Raw genomic sequence first — 18,206 nt, forward strand, 5'->3', positions numbered from 1 at the left:
AACCTCATTCTGCACAGTGAAGCTCCGCCTCCAAACCAAGTGACAACATCCTTTTCACTGAGGGGAACTTTCACAAGAGGATTGCTGACAGCTCATTGTGAAGGAAAGAAAGACGTCTGCAGGGTTTGTGCATATCAAGTAACACACACAACTTGTTTTTGTCAAATGACGACAGAGTGTGAAAAAGGAGCCTTTTCTGATTATTGAACATGGTTAGTTGTTTGTCACATGACCTGGGGTCAAAAAGCACACTCAAAGGAGACCGCATGTGATTCTTTACAACTCTAGAAGTGTCACACAGCCGACCGCTGTTGAGACTCACAAGCCCAGGTTGCGTGAGGCAGCTTGGTCCATCGCCTCTTCAGGGCCGACCAGCTTCACACCCTGATAAAGGCTTCCATGATCCTTCAGAAAAGAGCTGATCTGACCCTCGTGATGAGCTTCCTGGAGGGAGAGGACGAAGGCACAGACAGAGAGGGATGTATGAGCAGGCGGAATAAGTATTTATGTATTAATGGGACATGTTTGTGCTTCTTTTATGACACTCTTTTCAAGGGTGCGATAGCAAGAGACATTTATTTAGGTGACAAGCTCTTGACTGTTTGATGTTTATTGTAGCATAATGGAGCCATCCAACAGGGGACCCTCTAGGAGCTTTAAGCCTTTATAACTTGCATTGGTTTCCTTGTTTTAAGGCTTTTGACATGCCACTAAATGTCAACAATGACATTGTTATTTGGTGGCAAGGCGCCGATGGTGGATGAGATGCTAAAGGCGCTGGACATTGTTGGGCTGTCTTGGCTGACACGCCTCTTCACTGTCGCATGGGGGTCGGGAAAAGTGCTCATGGACCGGCTGACCAGCTAACACATAGTAACAATATGTCAATCATTTGTGTTAACATGCTAATTTAGATGCAGTAACCATAGACACAAACCTATCAGGAGCTGCTTACACATCCTCATCTCAAACCTGACTTCTTAAATGTTCTCCTGTTACCTGGTTGTAGATGAAGAGTTTGAGTCGGTTCTTGGGATACTGGAGCTTTAGTAAGCGCTCAAAGAACACGGTCACAAACGGGGTGGGCTGCTGAACGAAGATGCCGATGAGCACCAGTGGGTAGTCACTCTCCTGCTGGGGGAAAAACAGCCATCTTGGAAAAAGGTCTTATTACTTCTATTTGGCGCCAAACGCCTGAACAGATCAAATGATATTGATTAAATGAAGTTGTGGTCAATCTTGCACAAAAGGAGATGTGGTCACCATAAGCCCGGGAGCTGACCTTAAGAGCTGTGAGTGGGTGGAGATCCTCGTGACACGCTGTGCATCCCGTCTCAAATGTCCACGTGTTGGGGATGTAGTTGCCCAGGTAGTTGATCTGGAGCTGGGAAAAACATAAGTGTTCTCGTAGGTTATCACATCTCATTTAACATACAGCACTTCAGACTTAACAACATGTACAAGGAGCCTACTTGTACATGTTGTGGACTAACCGGACACAAGGGATTTATTATTATTGGCATGAAGATTAAAAAATGGACCAGACATGCTCCTTTGGCCTCTGACCCTCTGGGTGGGCGGGACTACATGTGTGATGGACAGTATTAGCTCAGGTGTCCTACAAGACGAGAAAGACTAAGTGGCTTGCGGTTCAAAGTTTTGAATTGAATTATTTTATGGGACTCAAAACTTCCCCGTCTCCATAGACGGAGAACCACAGTCAGGCTGGAACATGCAAAGACAAGAGGCGTTTTTCTCATGCTTGGTTTGAAGTCAAAGCTATCGTATGACACCAGTAATAAAGATGGCTTCACCGTAACTCTATGACCACACATGCGGGGCGTCAGGTTGGGCAGTACCTTGGTCGGTCCGTTCCCATGGAGGACGACCGGCAGCGTATCATACAGCACATTTCTGGCTCGTACCCGTCTGTCCTCAAACTTCAGCACCACCTCGTCTGGTGCCGGACAAACACACACACGCACAAACACACACACGCACAAAATCTATTATATTAAGCGCTCTAGTATCAATTATACCGACTCCAAATTCATTTTTAAAAGATATAAATTTCAGATAAAGATCAAATGAGCTCAGTAGATCTTATTTGCCGTAGTTATCCACAATCCAATGGAATGACACTATGTTTAGGCAAAGAACATGCCCCACAGTCTAGTATTATCTTTAATGATGTTGATTATGGGGCAACCCGGGCTCAGTGGTTAGCGTGCCCCGGCTCTGCGAGTCCTTGCCGTTGTGTCCTTGAGTTAGACACTTGAACTGCTCCCTGTCGCTTTGGATAAAAGCTTACATGTTGAAGTATTGAAGTAATTAAGTGATAAAGAAGCAGGTTAGTGAGTGTTGTGCAATTAAAGATAATACTAATTAAAGATAATACTAGTGTTTTTAGCAGAAAGGTTTGAGCTTTCAACGTTTTACATGTTTCTTATCAGCACTGCAGGGATCTGCCGGACCAGTAAAATCACAGCATAATAACGCATAATTAACGGCAATGTTTCTCTATGTTTAAGTCATTGGTGAAGGTTTTTAGATGATAAACTCTATTTTAAGGTCTTTCAACAATTAACTAGAAACATAAAGACCAAACATTCAGACATCAGCCCTCTGTGTATCTGCCTGTGTTCTCCTCTGCAGATTCTCTTGCTTTGTGACGCGTTTGTGACGCCACTTTCATGACGTAATCCATGTTTAACGACGTCTAACACAATAAAAATCAGTGCTCACATCAGTTGCGACTGTGGATCAATGGTTTGCATGTCTGTCTTATAAGCAGAGGATCAGAGGTTTGAATCCCAACTCTGCTAATTTTGGTCTAAAAAAAAATCTCTACATATTTTTTTTTCTTCTGTTGGATTGGACCCCCTGGCGGGCCGGATCCGGGCCGCGGGCCGTATGTTTGACACCCCTGCTATGCGTATTCTCAAAAGGGATTGCATTTTGTCAGTTGTTACATGACGCGATCTTATTACCTACAGTCGTGTATTGTTTCAAGTTCTGTCAATCAGGATTATGTTCATTTACGATGTCAATGATTCATGATTTATCTGTGTTCATGATTGTGTATTTGGTCAAATGTACCACAAAATGATCTTTGACAAACTTGCTTCAATAGTACTGCCACTATCAATATTTATCACATGTTCTTCATTTTGAATCACAGATATTTCTGTTTGTGTAAAATGGATCTTGATTGGTCTCTTACGCTTGAAAGAGAGACGCGGCAAGCAGCAGGTAATAAGGGAGGACTTATGGGAGCAGACGGTCCTCGGGGAGTTTATTCAAGCTGCGAGACTTGTTGTCACATCCGTCTCTCACTGAACTAACAAATTCCTTCCTCTGCCTCAAAGAATACTGCAGAGACTGCTGAGAGTTCAGCTCATGTCTAAACGTGCAGCCCTGGCGAACACACTGCAACTGTTAACCCCTCAGCTCTGGAGCCTGTAGCATCAGCGGTCTACATTCTCCAGATTATTCAGCAGTCAGAGGGAGAAGCAGCCAGGAGGAAGAGGAAGTTGAACAGGGCACTGATAAACACCCACAACGGGTAGATGGTGAGAAGTCTTTCAGCGGGATAATCCTAAAGTCACACGAGGGACTTAAAGGAGTTGTCTCACTCAATATCACGTAGAAGGGAAGAACAGGAAATATCAGGTAAGAAGACCATTTTTTATTTCTCCGTTATTTATGACTATATGATTTTCTGAATGAAGAAGTTCCCTAAAAAACATCTGTAATGCAATCAAAATAATTGATTCTTCACAAAGCAGAAGGTTAAATGTTTTCAGTATTTTAGTGGTTTTAAGAGTTTTAAGCATATGTTGATTTAGTCTCCAAATACACTAATGACAACATACTTTTACATATTTAATTCCATTCCTACCCATACATTTAAATCCTACACACTGGTCCTTTAAGTCAACATCAACCTAATCCAAACGTCAACACAGCACTTTGCAAAACTCACCGAGGGCTCCATGGAGGTTCTGGAACAATCTGCATTTGCTGTCCAGAGTCATATTTGTGGATTTCTGAAACATGAACACACATTTACAAATTAAAGCCAGTATTGAAAAATTAATCTGAAATATAGCTGCAGGTTTTGTGGATCAATCGAATAAGACGTGTAAGCAATATCAGCCCTCATATTATCAATACTACAGAGTCATGGCATCCTCTCATTAAAACACTTTAATCACTAATTCATTCCAGTCACTTCTCCTGTTAGATTACCATCATTAAACACAACACTTCCTGCAGATGTTTCAACTTAAAAGACTACTGTTGCAGCACCCGGCGTGATTAGCTGAGACTCTGGAAGGCTTCTTTGCAGAAAGTGCTGAGTCTCATTAACAGCACACAAAGGAAATTGCCACGTGGGACTATCTAAGCATATTTGTGAATTTGTGTGTTGGAAATGTACCTTGAACGAAACTCAGCAAATCACATAAACATGGAGGAAGTGTTGAATTTGCAAATGAGAACAGGAGCAGATGAGAAAAGAGGCTTCGACTAAAATATGATGAAATAATTAGGGAACATAAGAAACATAACAAATGCTGTCAAGTCTCAAATAAAAGCTGTTGCATAATACAATATCACAGATGAATTACATGCCAAACTGAAAAGAAAGCTGTTGTTATTGTTATTAGCAGTAGGTCTAGTATGTATTGCACTCAATGTGACTTTGGCATGGAATAAATGAAAATACAGATCCATAACAAAAACACATCTTACCCTTTTAACTGGATCAATGTAAATCTTGGTGAAGAACAGCTGGTCACTGTCATTGTCTTCTCCTGTCCAGTCAGAAACCATTGCTTTGATGTTGGGAAGGTAGCCAATGAAACCTGAGGACACGGACGGAAAAGGGAAAAGATGGGAGAAGTAACATATTATTCACTTCCATCTCCATGTATATAAACACTGTCGTATAGTGCCTGCATTCAGACACACTTAGCCTCCTGGTTGTAATTGCCTTAACAACTCCTGCCAGGCTCAGTTTTTATGGCCTCAGCCCGGCGCTGACTGCTGACCTGTGGTTTCTCTGCTATAAAAAGAAGAGGCCATGCTAGTTCCTGGATTAAAAGTCTACAGTCACACGGGAGTGTTAGAAGATGTGCATTTATTTGTGTGAGGATGGTGTAAGGGTCTTCATGTTAAGTCACTTCATATGTCGTCTACATGAGGAAGATGTAAAAATAGAAGAGAGAGCTACCTACATTATAGCCATGAACTAGCTAAACATGTTGTTGTTTCATTTTAACATCATCCGTGCTTTCATCAATATCTGGAATGAAATTCTAGTAAACTCAAACTTGAAATTTAAAGTGGGAGGTCGATGTGGAACGTGTTTTTCATCTGACTGCTCATAATTGTGGACTGAGGGATGAGATATGAATGTGACAGAAGTTTCTGATAGCTCTGTTTGAGAATTGATAGCAGCTTTACGTGTTTTTATCTTGTAAACAAAGAATATTATCTCCGTATTCACCACCAAGAAGTGGTCCAGATTTGAAAGAAAGTGGCCCGCCAACACCAGCGCACAGCCCGCAGTACAAAAGACAAAGTGTGCAACTCTTGCACTGGGAGACAAGGCCTTGGGACATCTCATTTCCTCTTGACCGAGGAGCAACAGACAGCATCCTGACTGCGAGCATGAAACCTGGCATGGGACGATCACGGTCCAGGACATACGCTGCACTGACTGTAAAGCCCCTGGAGGCAGATTTGTGATATTTGGCTGCATCAATAAAATTGACTTGACGTCGTCAGTAAATACCTCCTGATAGGACTAATTCAAAAAGGCGACATGGTCGGAAACATGAATTTCATCCCAATGTCGGAGCCATGTGGCCTTCCCCAGCGGGGGACTTACCTCCTGAGCCGAGGAACCTGTTGCCCTCGACGACGTGGGGGTGTTTGTCCTCCAGGTGTCTGTCGGGCCAGATCAGGCTCTCGGAGGAGAACACCACCTTGTGTCTGGCCTGCTGGAACTTCTTGAGCAGCTCTTTGGGGCCCGAGGCGAAAATGACATCATAGCTGTGTGAAACAAAGAGAACGTTGCTGTGTGGCTCAGCAGCGGCTTCACACTGCGACCTTATTGAAAGACGGAAAAACTATCAACAAGCAACAACCACCACGTGATGACTGTTGCAAATAGGAGGCTGCTGTGCTATTTAGCTTGAATACAAACATGTTTATGTCTTTTAATGTGTACTGTCTAGGTGTTATATGTTGTGTTACTGTACCCTTTTTAAGAATTCTGCCAGATTATAAAGCATTTTCTATTTCTATCTTGACATGCCAAGTTCAAATATTCACCTACCAACAACTTCAAAGCTCGCTGATACACATGTTGTATCCGTTTGTTTAATCTGTACACGCATAAATGTAACAATGTGTGTAAGGACCTGTGCTCACAATATATCCAGAGACACTTCCTGCTCCAGCATGTAGCTCAGTGAGCTTTAGAGGTAATATAAATGCTCTATAAATCCATGGAAGAATACACACAGCCCATATCCAGAGTTGTAACCTTCTAAATGTGTGTGTGTACGTGGATGACATCAGCGGACAGGAAGTAAACATGGACCCAAGCTGTTGCCGAGCAATACAATGATGTTGATAGTGCATTCATCCCACTTTGGATGGAGCGGATCTCCTTTCCGCAAATATGATTGGTAGAGTTTTAGAAAATAATCTCCTGAAGGTCAACACCACTATTGCAAGAGTGCAACACAATAAGAAAATTAAATTAAATACTAGATCTTTGTCTTCTAAAGCTGTATTAGTAAATTAATTAAGATCAGACAACCTCATTGATTTGTTCTGTCTCACTGAAACCTGGCTGAGACATGACGATATGTCAGCCTAAATGAATCTACTCCTCCAAGTCATATTAATACTCACATTCCTCGAGGCATCGGCCGAGGAGGCGGAGTAGCTGCCATGTCTGACTCGGGCCAGTTAATGAGTCCTGAACCTGGATTCAACTACAACTCATTTGAAAGTCTTGTTCTTAGTCTTTCACATGCAGCCTGGAAAACAGTACAGCCCATTCTGTTTGTTGTAGTGTACCGGGCACCTGATCCATATTCTGAGTTTCTATCAAGTTCTTACGACTGATAAGGTAATAACTTTATCAGTCTACACCTTATCTAGTAATAACTTAATCTTGTAATAACCTTATCAGGGACCCTTATCTTATTGTAGGTGATTTTAATATTCATGTGGATGTTAGCATTGATAGCCTTAGTGCTGCATTTATCTTTATCGTTGGATTGGCTTCTGTCAGAGAGTACAGGAACGACTCACTTCTTTAACCCTTGACCTTGTTCTCACATATGGCATTAACGTAGAACATGTAATGGTGTTTCCACAGAACCCTCTTTCATCAGACAATTGCCTGAGAGCTTTTGAGTTTATCCTGCCGAGTGTAGGACGTTGGGTAAAGGTTTCTACACCAGATGTCTAACTGACAGTGCTGTTGCTAGATTTAAGGAAGCCATTCCTTCTGTGTTTGATTCATTACCACGTCTCAATATAACACCTGTGCTAACTTTAGTCCGTCTCAGATTGATCATCTTGTCTTGTTGCTACAGGCTCACTGAGAGTGACTCTGGACTTGATAGTCCCTCTAAAATTCCTGATCCGATGTGAGGTCCCGGGACAGGGATGTTATGTGTAAAGCCCTGTGAGGACAATTTGTATTTGTGATTTTGGGCTATATAAAATACACTGAATTGAAATGTAATTGAATAAAAAAGAGGCTCATTAAACAAAGGAGGCTCGCTCCATGGTATAACCATCAGACCAGCATATAGAAGCAAGCGTCACAGAAGCTTGAAGTCATATGGCGTTCCAGCGGTCTGGAGGAGTCCGAGCTGGTTTGGCGGGATAGTCTGAGAATATATAAGAAGGCCTACTACTCATTATATGAATAATGGCTGTCATATTAATGTAATGTGCTGTGACTCTGTTACGTTGTTCAGTCTGTACACATGACATCTATTGTTCTGTCCATCCGGGGAGAGGGATCCTCCTCTGTTGCTCTCCTGAAGGTTTCTTCCTTTTTTTCGCTGAGAAAGGGTTTTTACTATCTTTATTTGGGGGAGTTGTTCCTGATCCGATGTGAGGTCCCGGGACAGGGATGTTATGTGTACAGATTGTAAAGCCCTCCGAGGCAAATTTGTGATTTTGGGCTGTACAAAATAAACTGAATTGAAACTGAATTCAAATAGAGTGTTTCAGACTGAGGGTGAAAATTCAGACAGACGGTATGAGAAGTGTATGAGAAGTGTGGGACCATGGTATTCCATGTGGCAGCAGGGTGTTAATCTGGCCATCACTTCTGCCTCCAAATCTGACACTCTACCTGTCAATGAAAAGGATGATTTGGTCCTCGCCCTTCATCTCCTCCAGAGCTGCTTTAAGGAGTCGTACTTTCTGGCCTCCTCCTGGAGCCGACATGTAGTCGCCTGACTTCCATTTCTCACCCTCACCAAGAATCTTAAAACATACAGACAAACATACATTTACTGCATTTTGAAGATAGGAATTTAAATATATGTATCCTTTTATGCCACTAAAATAAGTTTCACTTTATTTTTGATGAACACTGACTTTTTTCTGTTCAATGTAAAAACAATGATAGCATTGAAGACAAAACTATAACTAACCAAATTAGGGATTAGTTTGCGTGTACAGAATAGACAGAGAGGCTTCCATAGACAGCAGGAAAGCAACTTTGTTAGAGGTTCCTACCTTTACAGTGTAGTTAAAATGTTCAGCTGAGCGAAAGAAGCGCTTGAAGCCATCCGTCTCTTTGGTTGCAACAGTCACAACTAGAAGTTTCTCTGGAAGACACCACATTACAGAGGAATCTACAAAAATAATACACAGCCTTCTTTTTTGCTTTTTCCTTAAGCATGAAGCAAGCCAGTGGATCTGCCACAACTGACTTGAATACACTAAATAACACTAAAAAAAACACTAAAATACACTAAATAAGATGCAGTGTTCACGTTTGTTGTTATTGTGCAGCAAGAAATTTACAATACGGCCTAACCAAATGAGCAAATGCAAAGTTAACAGCTGCGCATGGTTATGCAGCCTTGATGACAGATATGCCGAAGTTATCTGAAAATGATCTCTCACTCTTTCTCTCTCTCTCTCGTTTCTTGTCGTCTAACAAACACATAAATAGACCAAAATGTGTAATTTTAATTTATTTGACACACCTCTGTTATCATAGGGCCCTATTGCTGAGGGCCATCAATGCTACAGAGGCCCAAATGAGCCAATAAAAAAAAGTAAAGTTCTCTTAATATTCATTATAGTAACAGTATAACATTTTTATAATAAGGTTTATAAATAGAATTTGTGATCTTCTTAATTTTTTTTTCATGTTATAACTACAATATCAGATTTGGATTAGTTATGCTTTATATACTGAATCCAACCAAGAGTGTGAGTTCACTATGAACCGTCATAGTCACAATGTGGTTCTGATCTGCAGCACAATTCTTCAAAAATGTATTCTTTATGAGACCGTATAGTGACGTCAACTGGAATCCGGATTGGTTCAGCAGTGCCAGGTTATGTGTAAATATATGGCTTGTGTTCTTGATGGTCATAACGGACTTTCATCCTCCATCATCTGGACAGCTGTGCATTCCAGTGAGCGAAAGTTCAGCCTGCCGTCTGTCCACGTCGTCCTCAGCCTCTCCGTGCTGCTGCCTCTTGTTGAAGAGTTGGCATAACACAACTATTCAACAAGACTAACACAACTAATCCAAGAGACACAACTAACCCACGTACACAACTAATACAAGGGACACAACCTATACGAGGGACACAACTAATACAAGGGACACAACTAATACAAGGGACACAACTTATACGAGGGACACAAACTAAATTAAATCTCAGCTTTTCTAACGGACTCGCCTGTTCTTGCAGCTCGCGCATAATACACAGTGCCGCTGTTTTGTTGTTGTTGTCTTCTTTTTTTACTATGAGGCGTATTTACTGTAAAGTTGTAACGTGTCCAGAAAGTTCTATGGACAGACGCGGCCATGCCAGAGTCGCATTTGGCTGGAGGGCTTCCTTCAGCCGGCACCAAATGAGCCGAGGAGACTCCCCAGTCCAAACGCAGCAGACGGGGATGGGTTGGACTTCACACGCGCCGTCAGGAGCCACGTTACACACGGGTGCACGGCACAGCGGTAACGGTGGTGAGTACCGGGGCAGCATTCCGGGCTTACCTTCAGGGATTCGCTGCTCTTCACCGTTTGTCAGAGGCAAAAGGGACCAGACAAAAATCCCTGGAAACAACAGCAGGAGTGAAAGTCCCATTTTTGACAAGTTAAAGTTGAGTTGTTTGCACGAGTTCTGGCGTAAAACCGAGCTGAACCCTTTCGCAGTACGGGGAAGAGTCAGAGAAGCTCAGCAACCTCTCCAGAGTCTGCCCCTTCCTCCCCCTCCGTCCACGTCTCTCTCTCTCTCTCTCTCTCTCTCTCTCTCTCTCTCTCTCTCTCTCTCTCTCCCTCTCCACCCTCCCTCTCTCTATGCCCCCCCTCCCTCCCTCTCTCTCTCTCTCTCTCTCTCTCTCTCTCTCTCTCTCTCTCTCTCTCTCTCTCCACCCCCCCCCCCCCCCCCATCTCTCTACCCCTTCTATGGTCTCTCTCTCTCTTCCACAGTAGGCTCATGTGTTTGCATCAATCCGCAACGCCCACTTCCGGAATGGACAGGAGAAGCTGGAAACGATGAGCCAGCTGTTCCGTGGACATGAGCACTTGCACGTAGCCACCACTAATGTATTTATGTTTTCCTACGGTCATTATAAGATGTTAAAATTCACAAACAGTAAATGTTAGATGAAATTGTATCGTATTACAATTGAAACAAGAAGATGAGGATATGTCGTCTATTTTCATTCACATATCTCTATCAATGAGGGTCGTTTTAACTGGGTGTACCTAAACATCTGGGAGAGCTGAGTATCGCAGGTTGTAGGGAACTGTTTATTATACAATGACTTTCATGTGACGACTGAATGTTCAGAAAAAAATACGACAATATAACTAGCTTTTGGTAATGACATCAACAAACATGCATTCGGTTTAAATATTAAAGTATGGAATTAAATTATTTAAATTAAATTACCAGAAATACATCCACACAAACGTAAACAAACATACACACAAGTCAGACATGTTTGCGACATTTCCGGTCGCTTTTACGTAGTTTTGGTTTACGGTAGTTGTGACAAACCTGAGGTCTCCCTGCTGGCTGCAGAGTTATTTGGAAAGTCAGGTGATGTTTTCAGCCTGAAGGCGAACAAGAACCGAAATGACCTGAGATAGGACGCAGCACCGCAAGAATACGACGAGAAGCACGATGCGACAAACAAGAGCACACTGCCAATAGTTGTCGTTCTCCGCGCTAGCTAGCGTTTCCTAGCTAACCTAAGATAGCCAGGAGCTCATGTTTTGAGTTCGATGTGACAGACTGCCATTTCCCACCGTGTACACGCATTATAACACACAATGTGGCTACAGCAGAGACTAAAGGGGCTACCGGGCTTGTTATCGAGCAGCTGGGCGAGAAGACTCCTTATAGGACTGCTGCTCTTCCTCATCTTCTACTGGTACCTGGGAGCGGAGCGCAGAGGGAGGTTCTTCAGCGGCTCGGTCATGCCCGGCGGAGCGGCGGGACAATGCCTACTGGCGGAGATCCACAGGTGGAAGTCTCTCGTGGACCGGGGAGAGGGGATATACAGCACACCTCAGGAACAACTAGATACACCTTTCGTATCGGGTAACGGCCATATTCTTATTGACATTGACTCAAACAAACTGTGGGTAGCGTCGTCCTCACAGCCCGGCTCGGCTCCGGTCCACCAGACAGAATACTCCCCGAGAGTCGGTGTCCACCTCGAGGGGAAGCGTGTCGAGGCTCAGGGTACCATGCTGTGGTTCCGGAAGGGAAGCGTGCTGTCTGTCCGCTGTGCTTCACCAGCCGCCCTGCAGTCCGCCTGTGTCACCATCCGAGAGGAGTTCATCGCGCACAGGAGCAGACCCAACGTCTATCTGCAGCGAATCCACATCAGCAACCCGTCCGACAAGGCAGCCTCCTTGGACGTCTTCTACGATAACCCTGCCTTTGGTAGCAAGTTCTCCACCAGTGTGGAGAAACTGGAGGACAAAGAGATAGTTCTCTCCTCTGGCAGAGTGCCTGTGGAGAACAACCGGATGGTGCTGGTGGTGGTGGTGTCCAAGAAGGTGAATGTCAGGCTCCAGGTCCCCGCTAAAGGAGAGCACAAAGACAACATCCTGTCAGTGGTGTGGACCTCAGAGCCCATCGAGCCCTCCAAGCTGGAGGAGACCTTCAGCACCCTCAGAGATGGAGCCAAAAAGGAGCTGGGGGAGCTGCTGAGGACAAATGTGGATGAGCTGGTTGTAGATCACCAGCAGGCCTGGATGGACCTCTTCAGTTCAGGTGAGTGAAGGTCGTAGTGGCAACTGGCTCTGGGCTCTAAAGGAGCATGTTGGGTTGTTGCCGCCTGAAATGCGAGGAAGAACACACACACTTCCACTTATCACAGGACAGTTGAAGTGACCAACTAATTGACACACCAAGGCACAGATGTGTGCTTTTGAAGGTCAAAGGTCATAAGATCAGATCCTATTTCATACCGGCTAAACTTTGAAAAGGGCTGGAAAATACTTTGATCCAGATTGATTTATTGAAAGCAATGCTGTAGCAGTGTTGAAACAATGCACTTTATTTCCATCTACTCGTAAACTCTGGTGCTCGCCGGTTCGGTCAGGGGCAGGTCAGGTCGGTTGTAATCATTGCTTGGCCTGTAAAGATGTGTGTTTTTGCTTCTGACACCAGAGTCTGTGGACATGTGCTGAACCTCAGCTTAGGGCTGAATCAGGCAAAAAGAAAAATATGAAATACCAAAAAAAAATACTAAAATAGAATCGATAAAGCATTTTGGGAATATATACACATGAAAGCAACAGAACTGGCTGAATTCTAAACGTGAAGGCACATCCTCTGAACGATCAGTTTGACTTACAGATTAAAGCATTATAAGCAATGTGTGCCTTTTCAACACAACTCAAAGAATCTCACTGACTAACTTACGGCTGTGTTTACAGCATTGAGGATGCCCCTGAAAACATCAATCATTTCTATACCGTTCTTGTTGTGATCACTGTGTGGCAGTAAAGATGTGTTAATCATTTGATCCTGGCAGTTTGATTACTTTTGGATTCCAGATTACACATTTCTAAAACATTTAAGCGCAGTAATTCATGGAGATATGTCTTCCCATCAGCTGACTCTTGGCTGCTAATCAGACTCGCCCTCTTTTCCTCCTACATCTCTTTCCTTTACATTTTGAATCTGTTGCACCTTCTTAACTTTCTACATGTTTTTCTGGGTACATCCCAAGTCTCTAAATTGTCATTTCCTCGATCCTTGATTAAACCAGAATTGGTTCTGCGCTGCCATCTTGACGGCCGTCCCGAAGGCCGTCAAGTGACGCTCACGTGACGCTTCAGAGGAAAGGACGTCTCATGGCTGTTAAAACATATTTCGTTGTGTTTTCTCTTCTCGCGTAGTTTCCTTGCGTCTCTCCATGCATCCCTGGTGGGCGGGACTAAGACGCAAGGAAAGTACGCAAGTGAGGAAAGCGGGGATGCAATTTTGAGACTTGGAATGCACCCTTCCTCCATTTTTACCTTCAGCTTCCTATCCCTCACTCCTTCCTCGCTCTGTGCCATTCTATGAGGCTGGTTTCAAACATCTGACAGGGAATGAAGCACTCACCACATGAATTCACCTGCCCTGTGAAAGCCCCTTGTCATCTTTTCCTCTGCTCCGCTCTGGGGTTTCTCAGTGCTGAAATGACTCCAAAGCTTTTCGAGATCTTTTGTAGTCTTCCGACCTCTCAAAGCTCTCTAACATCATTGACCCATTCACATCCATCCATACACTGATGGGAGGAGCTACCATGAAGGTACCACCTGTCTATCACGACTAACTAACATTCACACACTGATGGGAGGAGCTACTATGAAGGTACCACCTGTCCATCAGGAGTATGTCACATTCATAAACTGTAAACACAGCTACGGGAGCAACTTGCCCAAACACAATGTTTTTATAATAAAGTAATCAAGGTCAAAAGCTAGCAAGTCGACCATGAGAAACGCTTGAATAATATTTGATGGTGAAAGCAACCAATCCTTGGATACATGCCAGGTTTTTGTGAAGCTGTGCTTTTGCTTCTGTGTTCTTTCAGGTGTTGAAATGAGGAAAATCACAGACGCCCATACGCCGTCCAGCCGCACAGTGAACACCACCCTCTACTACATCCTGTCCTCCTCCATGGCTCCGCTGCTGGATCGGAGACTGATCGGCGAGGAGCGCATCCGTCTGGAGTCCAGCCTCAAGTACGCAGACCACTGCTTCAGCGGCCACGCCACCATGCACGCGGAGAACCTGTGGCCCGAGCGGGTGAGCAATGCAGCTCAGATCCTGCAGCTGGTCACGCTGTGGACTCTGACCCTGCAGAAGAGAGGATGCAAGGTGTTGGTGGCGGCCGGGGCCCACGGCACCATGCAGGGCATGGTGCTCAGCTTCGGCGGCCTCCAGTTCACGGAGAACCACCTTCAGTTCCAGGCTGACCCGGACGTGCTGCACAACAGCTACGCCCTGAGAGGGATCCACTACAACCAGGACCTCATTAACCTGGCAGTGCTGCTGGACGGCGAGGGAAAGCCTTTCCTCCACGTGTCCGTGAAGCCGCAGGAGAAGCCGGTGAAGTTGTACGCCTGCGAGGCCGGCTGCCTGAACGAGCCTGTGGAGCTGACGTCTGAGCTCAAAGGTCACACCTTCCCCGTGATGGTGACGCAGCCCATCACGCCGCTCTTGTACATCTCCATAGACCTGCGCCACCTGCAGGATCTCCGCCACACCCTGCACCTCAAGTCCATCCTGGCCCACGAGGAGCACATGGCCAACAGGTACCCAGGCCTGCCCTTCCTCTTCTGGTTCAGCGTGGCGTCGCTCATAACGCTCTTCCACCTGTTCCTCTTCAAGCTCATCTACAACGAGTACTGTGGCCCCGGCGCCAAGCCCCTCTTCAGGAGCAAGGTATAAACAGCGATGATCGAACATAACTGGAAACAAAAAAATCCCGCAAACTGATTTGCTCTGCTCCTTTTTTTTATTTTTTACTTGTGCTTGTGGTGGCAACGATTTCCTCTCTACGACGCTCTGCCGGTTGGTTTCTCACTTCTGATCTTATTCTCCTCTCACGTGGTCCATGTTGGGAGTGTGTTGGCATGATGCCTTCCACACCTCCCCTCTCACAGAAGGGGATTCACCAGACAGCCGTCTCCTCGGAGACTGGGAGCTCAGTTCCAGTAAAAGCACCAGTAGAATAGGAGCCTCCATTCAAGACCGCACACCTCAAGTCTCGATGAACCGTTTGGCCAGTTTCCTCGTTCTGGCTCGCCACCTGTTCCACGTCACTGTCCTCGTGGATCCTAAAGCATTGTTGAATTGCAATGGGGGAAAGCACACAGTTCCAAATTAGGAGGTTATTGTTTAAGTGTATTTATACTGCATTCACTTTGTTCCGACTGAGCATTGTCAAGGGACCGTACCAGTGTCTTTAGTCAAATAGGTTTTTAGTCTTTCAAATGTTGTTGGTCTTTGCTCAAGAAATCCAAGAGTATTCTTTCTTGTTTGAGTTAGTAAACCATTCCAGTGGAAGCCTGTGAGCTTCATGTAGTTCAGTATCACAACGTAAAGACATGTAGAAACCCTGAATGTTTCTGAGGAAGCAGCGAAGAAGAAGGGCAGTGATTCATGACCTCACTCGGACAAGTGTAGTCACTCGATTCCTCTTCTCTAACTAAAGGTTTGCAGTTAAGCCACATGGACATGATTAGTGCTAAATGATTCTTCGTGAAGGTACGGTCCTGTAAAATGATTCTTTTGGGGGGAAAAAAACTTTATTGCAGCTTGAGTGTAATTTCCGTGGCTCCGGGCGGCATAACTATTAGTACTGTCAGTAGTATTAGTACTATTAGTACTGTCAGTAGTATTAGCACTGTTAGTAGTATTAGTACTGTTAGTAGTATCAGTACTGTCGGTAGTATTAGTACTGTTAGTAGTATCAGTACTGTCAGTTGTATCAGTACTAATACTACTGTCAGTACTATTGGTACTGTCAGTAGTATTCATACTATCAGTACTGTCAGTAGTATCAGTACTTTTAGTACTGTCAGTACTATTAGTGCTTTGTATTCAAGTATCTCAGATTACATCAGCTGTTTTGGGTAAAGCTCGTTTCTAACCCGTCTGATCATCTGACTGCTTGTGTTTTTGGATCCGTCCAAAGCTACGATAAATCGATCCCACGTTGGAGTGACTCTTCCGTGTCCTTTTAGTGAGCTGATTGTCATGATCGACCCAAAGAAAAACTCCTCCTGCAAATGAAGAAGGCTGAGTTGTAAGGGTGCGTAGTGAGGCGGTGCTGGAGCTCCTGTAGAGCGGCTCCTTGTCTCAGTAACATGTCTATCGGCATGGACCGAGTCTTTCTCTACTCTTCCTTTTCTCCTGCGTTTTGATGATGTTTTTTATTGAATCACTCAATTAAATGAACAATAAATCTATGGGTTGGCTTTGGCTCTTCACTACTGACCGGTCTCACCCTGCTGTCCTCCATCACAGTCTCTCTTCCCCAGAATGTCTGTTGTTCCCTCTCTCCGGTCTAACGCTGCCCTCTGATTCCACCAGGTCGATGGCTGCAGTGACACCAGGATCGCTGCTTGAGCGCTGCTCTGCACACATTCAACATGTTGGCAGCATGAGAGCATTAACATGTCATCGGCTGCTTCTGCTGCTCTGTATTAATAAGTGATGCGAAGAGACACACAACAAGTCTCTGCTGACTCCCTACACAGATCTACTGTAAAACTAAATAGTTATTACCATAACTTACCATTATTGGCAATATTGATTCATCGCCTCAGAATTATTGTTGACTTGTCTTTATGTCAGAAAATCATTACAAAAGCCCATCCCATCTACACGGGACACTTACATGTTGGTGTGTGTCTGACGGAAGATGTTCGGACTAAAAAACATGTAGGAAACTAAATGTTTTATGTTTTAGCTTTCAAAAAAAGTTTAAAACAAATATCTAAAATCCTATTAAAGTGCAGATACATTTTCTGTTGAGCAGCATTTGAAGGAAGCGTTGAATCAGCAAGACGATCCCAACATGTGGCAGAACTCCAGACTCGGCCACAGGGAGTTCTGTATGGCTTCTGTTGAAGACATCACTTCATCATTGCTCTCCTGTAACTCGTTACTCAGGGTTAAAGACAAAAGGTTTCAAGTCAATGCAGCAGAACGAGAGATCTCGTGTCGTTCCACTCACTATTCCGTATGGTCAAAACCTGGGGCCTTCAATACCCACAATGCAACGTAACCCAGGGCGCTCCAGGGTCAGGACGTGTTTTAGAAGGATAGCCTGGTGAGACCCCGTCTCTCTAACTCTACATTGCGGTCTGTAATCCTGAGCTAGAAGATATATATATATATAGATATATATTATATATCTATATCTATTATATATCTATATCTATATATATATCTATATATATATATCTATATCTCTCTCTCTCTCTCTCTATATATATATATATATATATATATATATATATATATATATATATATATATATATATATATATATATATAAAACAATCCCAGTGGCTGGTTGTGAAGGGAACCAGTGCGACACCAACTTCCATCCTGTTGCTTTCTGTCCACTTATTGTAAAGGTTGGTAAAACTAGGAGTTGTGTTACCATGGTAACAGCAATGGGAGTCCCAAATCATCGGTGACGGTCGGCCAGTTAGGAGTTATTTTGACTCAAGATAAAACATTTACTTCCACACCGTGTGGCCATATTGTGTGGCACTGTGAAGGTCATGACTCCTCTGTGAAGGTCATGACTCCTCTTCACTCATGAGCAGAGAGATGATCAACCAACTTGTTTAAAGGAGAAAAACTTTTCTTTTCCTAAATACATTTAAATTCTGAACTAAAGGATCACTGTCAATTCTTTTGAATACATTTATACACAAGGT

General features: G+C 44.0%; 2 protein-coding genes across 3 annotated transcripts in view; one reads left to right on the plus strand and one right to left on the minus strand.

Moving 5' to 3' along the window:
• plod1a (procollagen-lysine, 2-oxoglutarate 5-dioxygenase 1a) overlaps positions 1-10,500 on the minus strand; it is a 17,594-nt gene extending 7,094 nt beyond the window's left edge. For both annotated transcript variants that reach the window (XR_011079502.1, XM_068597116.1), the window contains exons 1-10: positions 10,287-10,500; positions 8,785-8,876; positions 8,396-8,529; positions 5,897-6,060; positions 4,756-4,868; positions 3,986-4,049; positions 1,860-1,957; positions 1,283-1,384; positions 1,000-1,131; positions 323-444 (exon numbers count right to left, since the gene is read on the minus strand). Coding sequence is in view for 1 of the 2 variants with exons in the window: in XM_068597116.1 (XP_068453217.1) it covers positions 323-444; positions 1,000-1,131; positions 1,283-1,384; positions 1,860-1,957; positions 3,986-4,049; positions 4,756-4,868; positions 5,897-6,060; positions 8,396-8,529; positions 8,785-8,876; positions 10,287-10,377 (1,112 nt within the window). In the remaining variant the exon portion in view is untranslated. The remainder of the gene's footprint in view (positions 1-322; positions 445-999; positions 1,132-1,282; positions 1,385-1,859; positions 1,958-3,985; positions 4,050-4,755; positions 4,869-5,896; positions 6,061-8,395; positions 8,530-8,784; positions 8,877-10,286) is intronic.
• A 655-nt stretch (positions 10,501-11,155) lies between these two features.
• kiaa2013 (KIAA2013 ortholog) lies at positions 11,156-17,634 on the plus strand. The gene is made up of 2 exons (XM_068597121.1): positions 11,156-12,522; positions 14,339-17,634. Exons 1-2 carry the CDS (start codon positions 11,571-11,573, stop codon positions 15,196-15,198), a joined length of 1,812 nt encoding a protein of 603 aa, XP_068453222.1. The 5' UTR covers positions 11,156-11,570; the 3' UTR covers positions 15,199-17,634.
• The last annotated feature ends 572 nt before the right edge of the window (positions 17,635-18,206 follow it).

Source organism: Clinocottus analis, unplaced genomic scaffold (assembly GCF_023055335.1).
Source record: "Clinocottus analis isolate CAN_PGR_092001 unplaced genomic scaffold, fCliAna1.0.p SCAF_4, whole genome shotgun sequence".
NCBI classification, from domain to species: Eukaryota; Metazoa; Chordata; class Actinopteri; order Perciformes; family Cottidae; genus Clinocottus; species Clinocottus analis.

What these genes read in the sequence shown, in the direction of transcription:
- kiaa2013 (XM_068597121.1), top strand. Translation starts at nt 11,571, where the DNA reads ATGTGGCTACAGCAGAGACTAAAGGGGCTACCGGGCTTGTTATCGAGC. An exon ending in GATGGACCTCTTCAGTTCAG is followed by an intron (nt 12,523 to 14,338) that starts GTGAGTGAAGGT and finishes GTGTTCTTTCAG; the next exon opens with GTGTTGAAATGAGGAAAATC.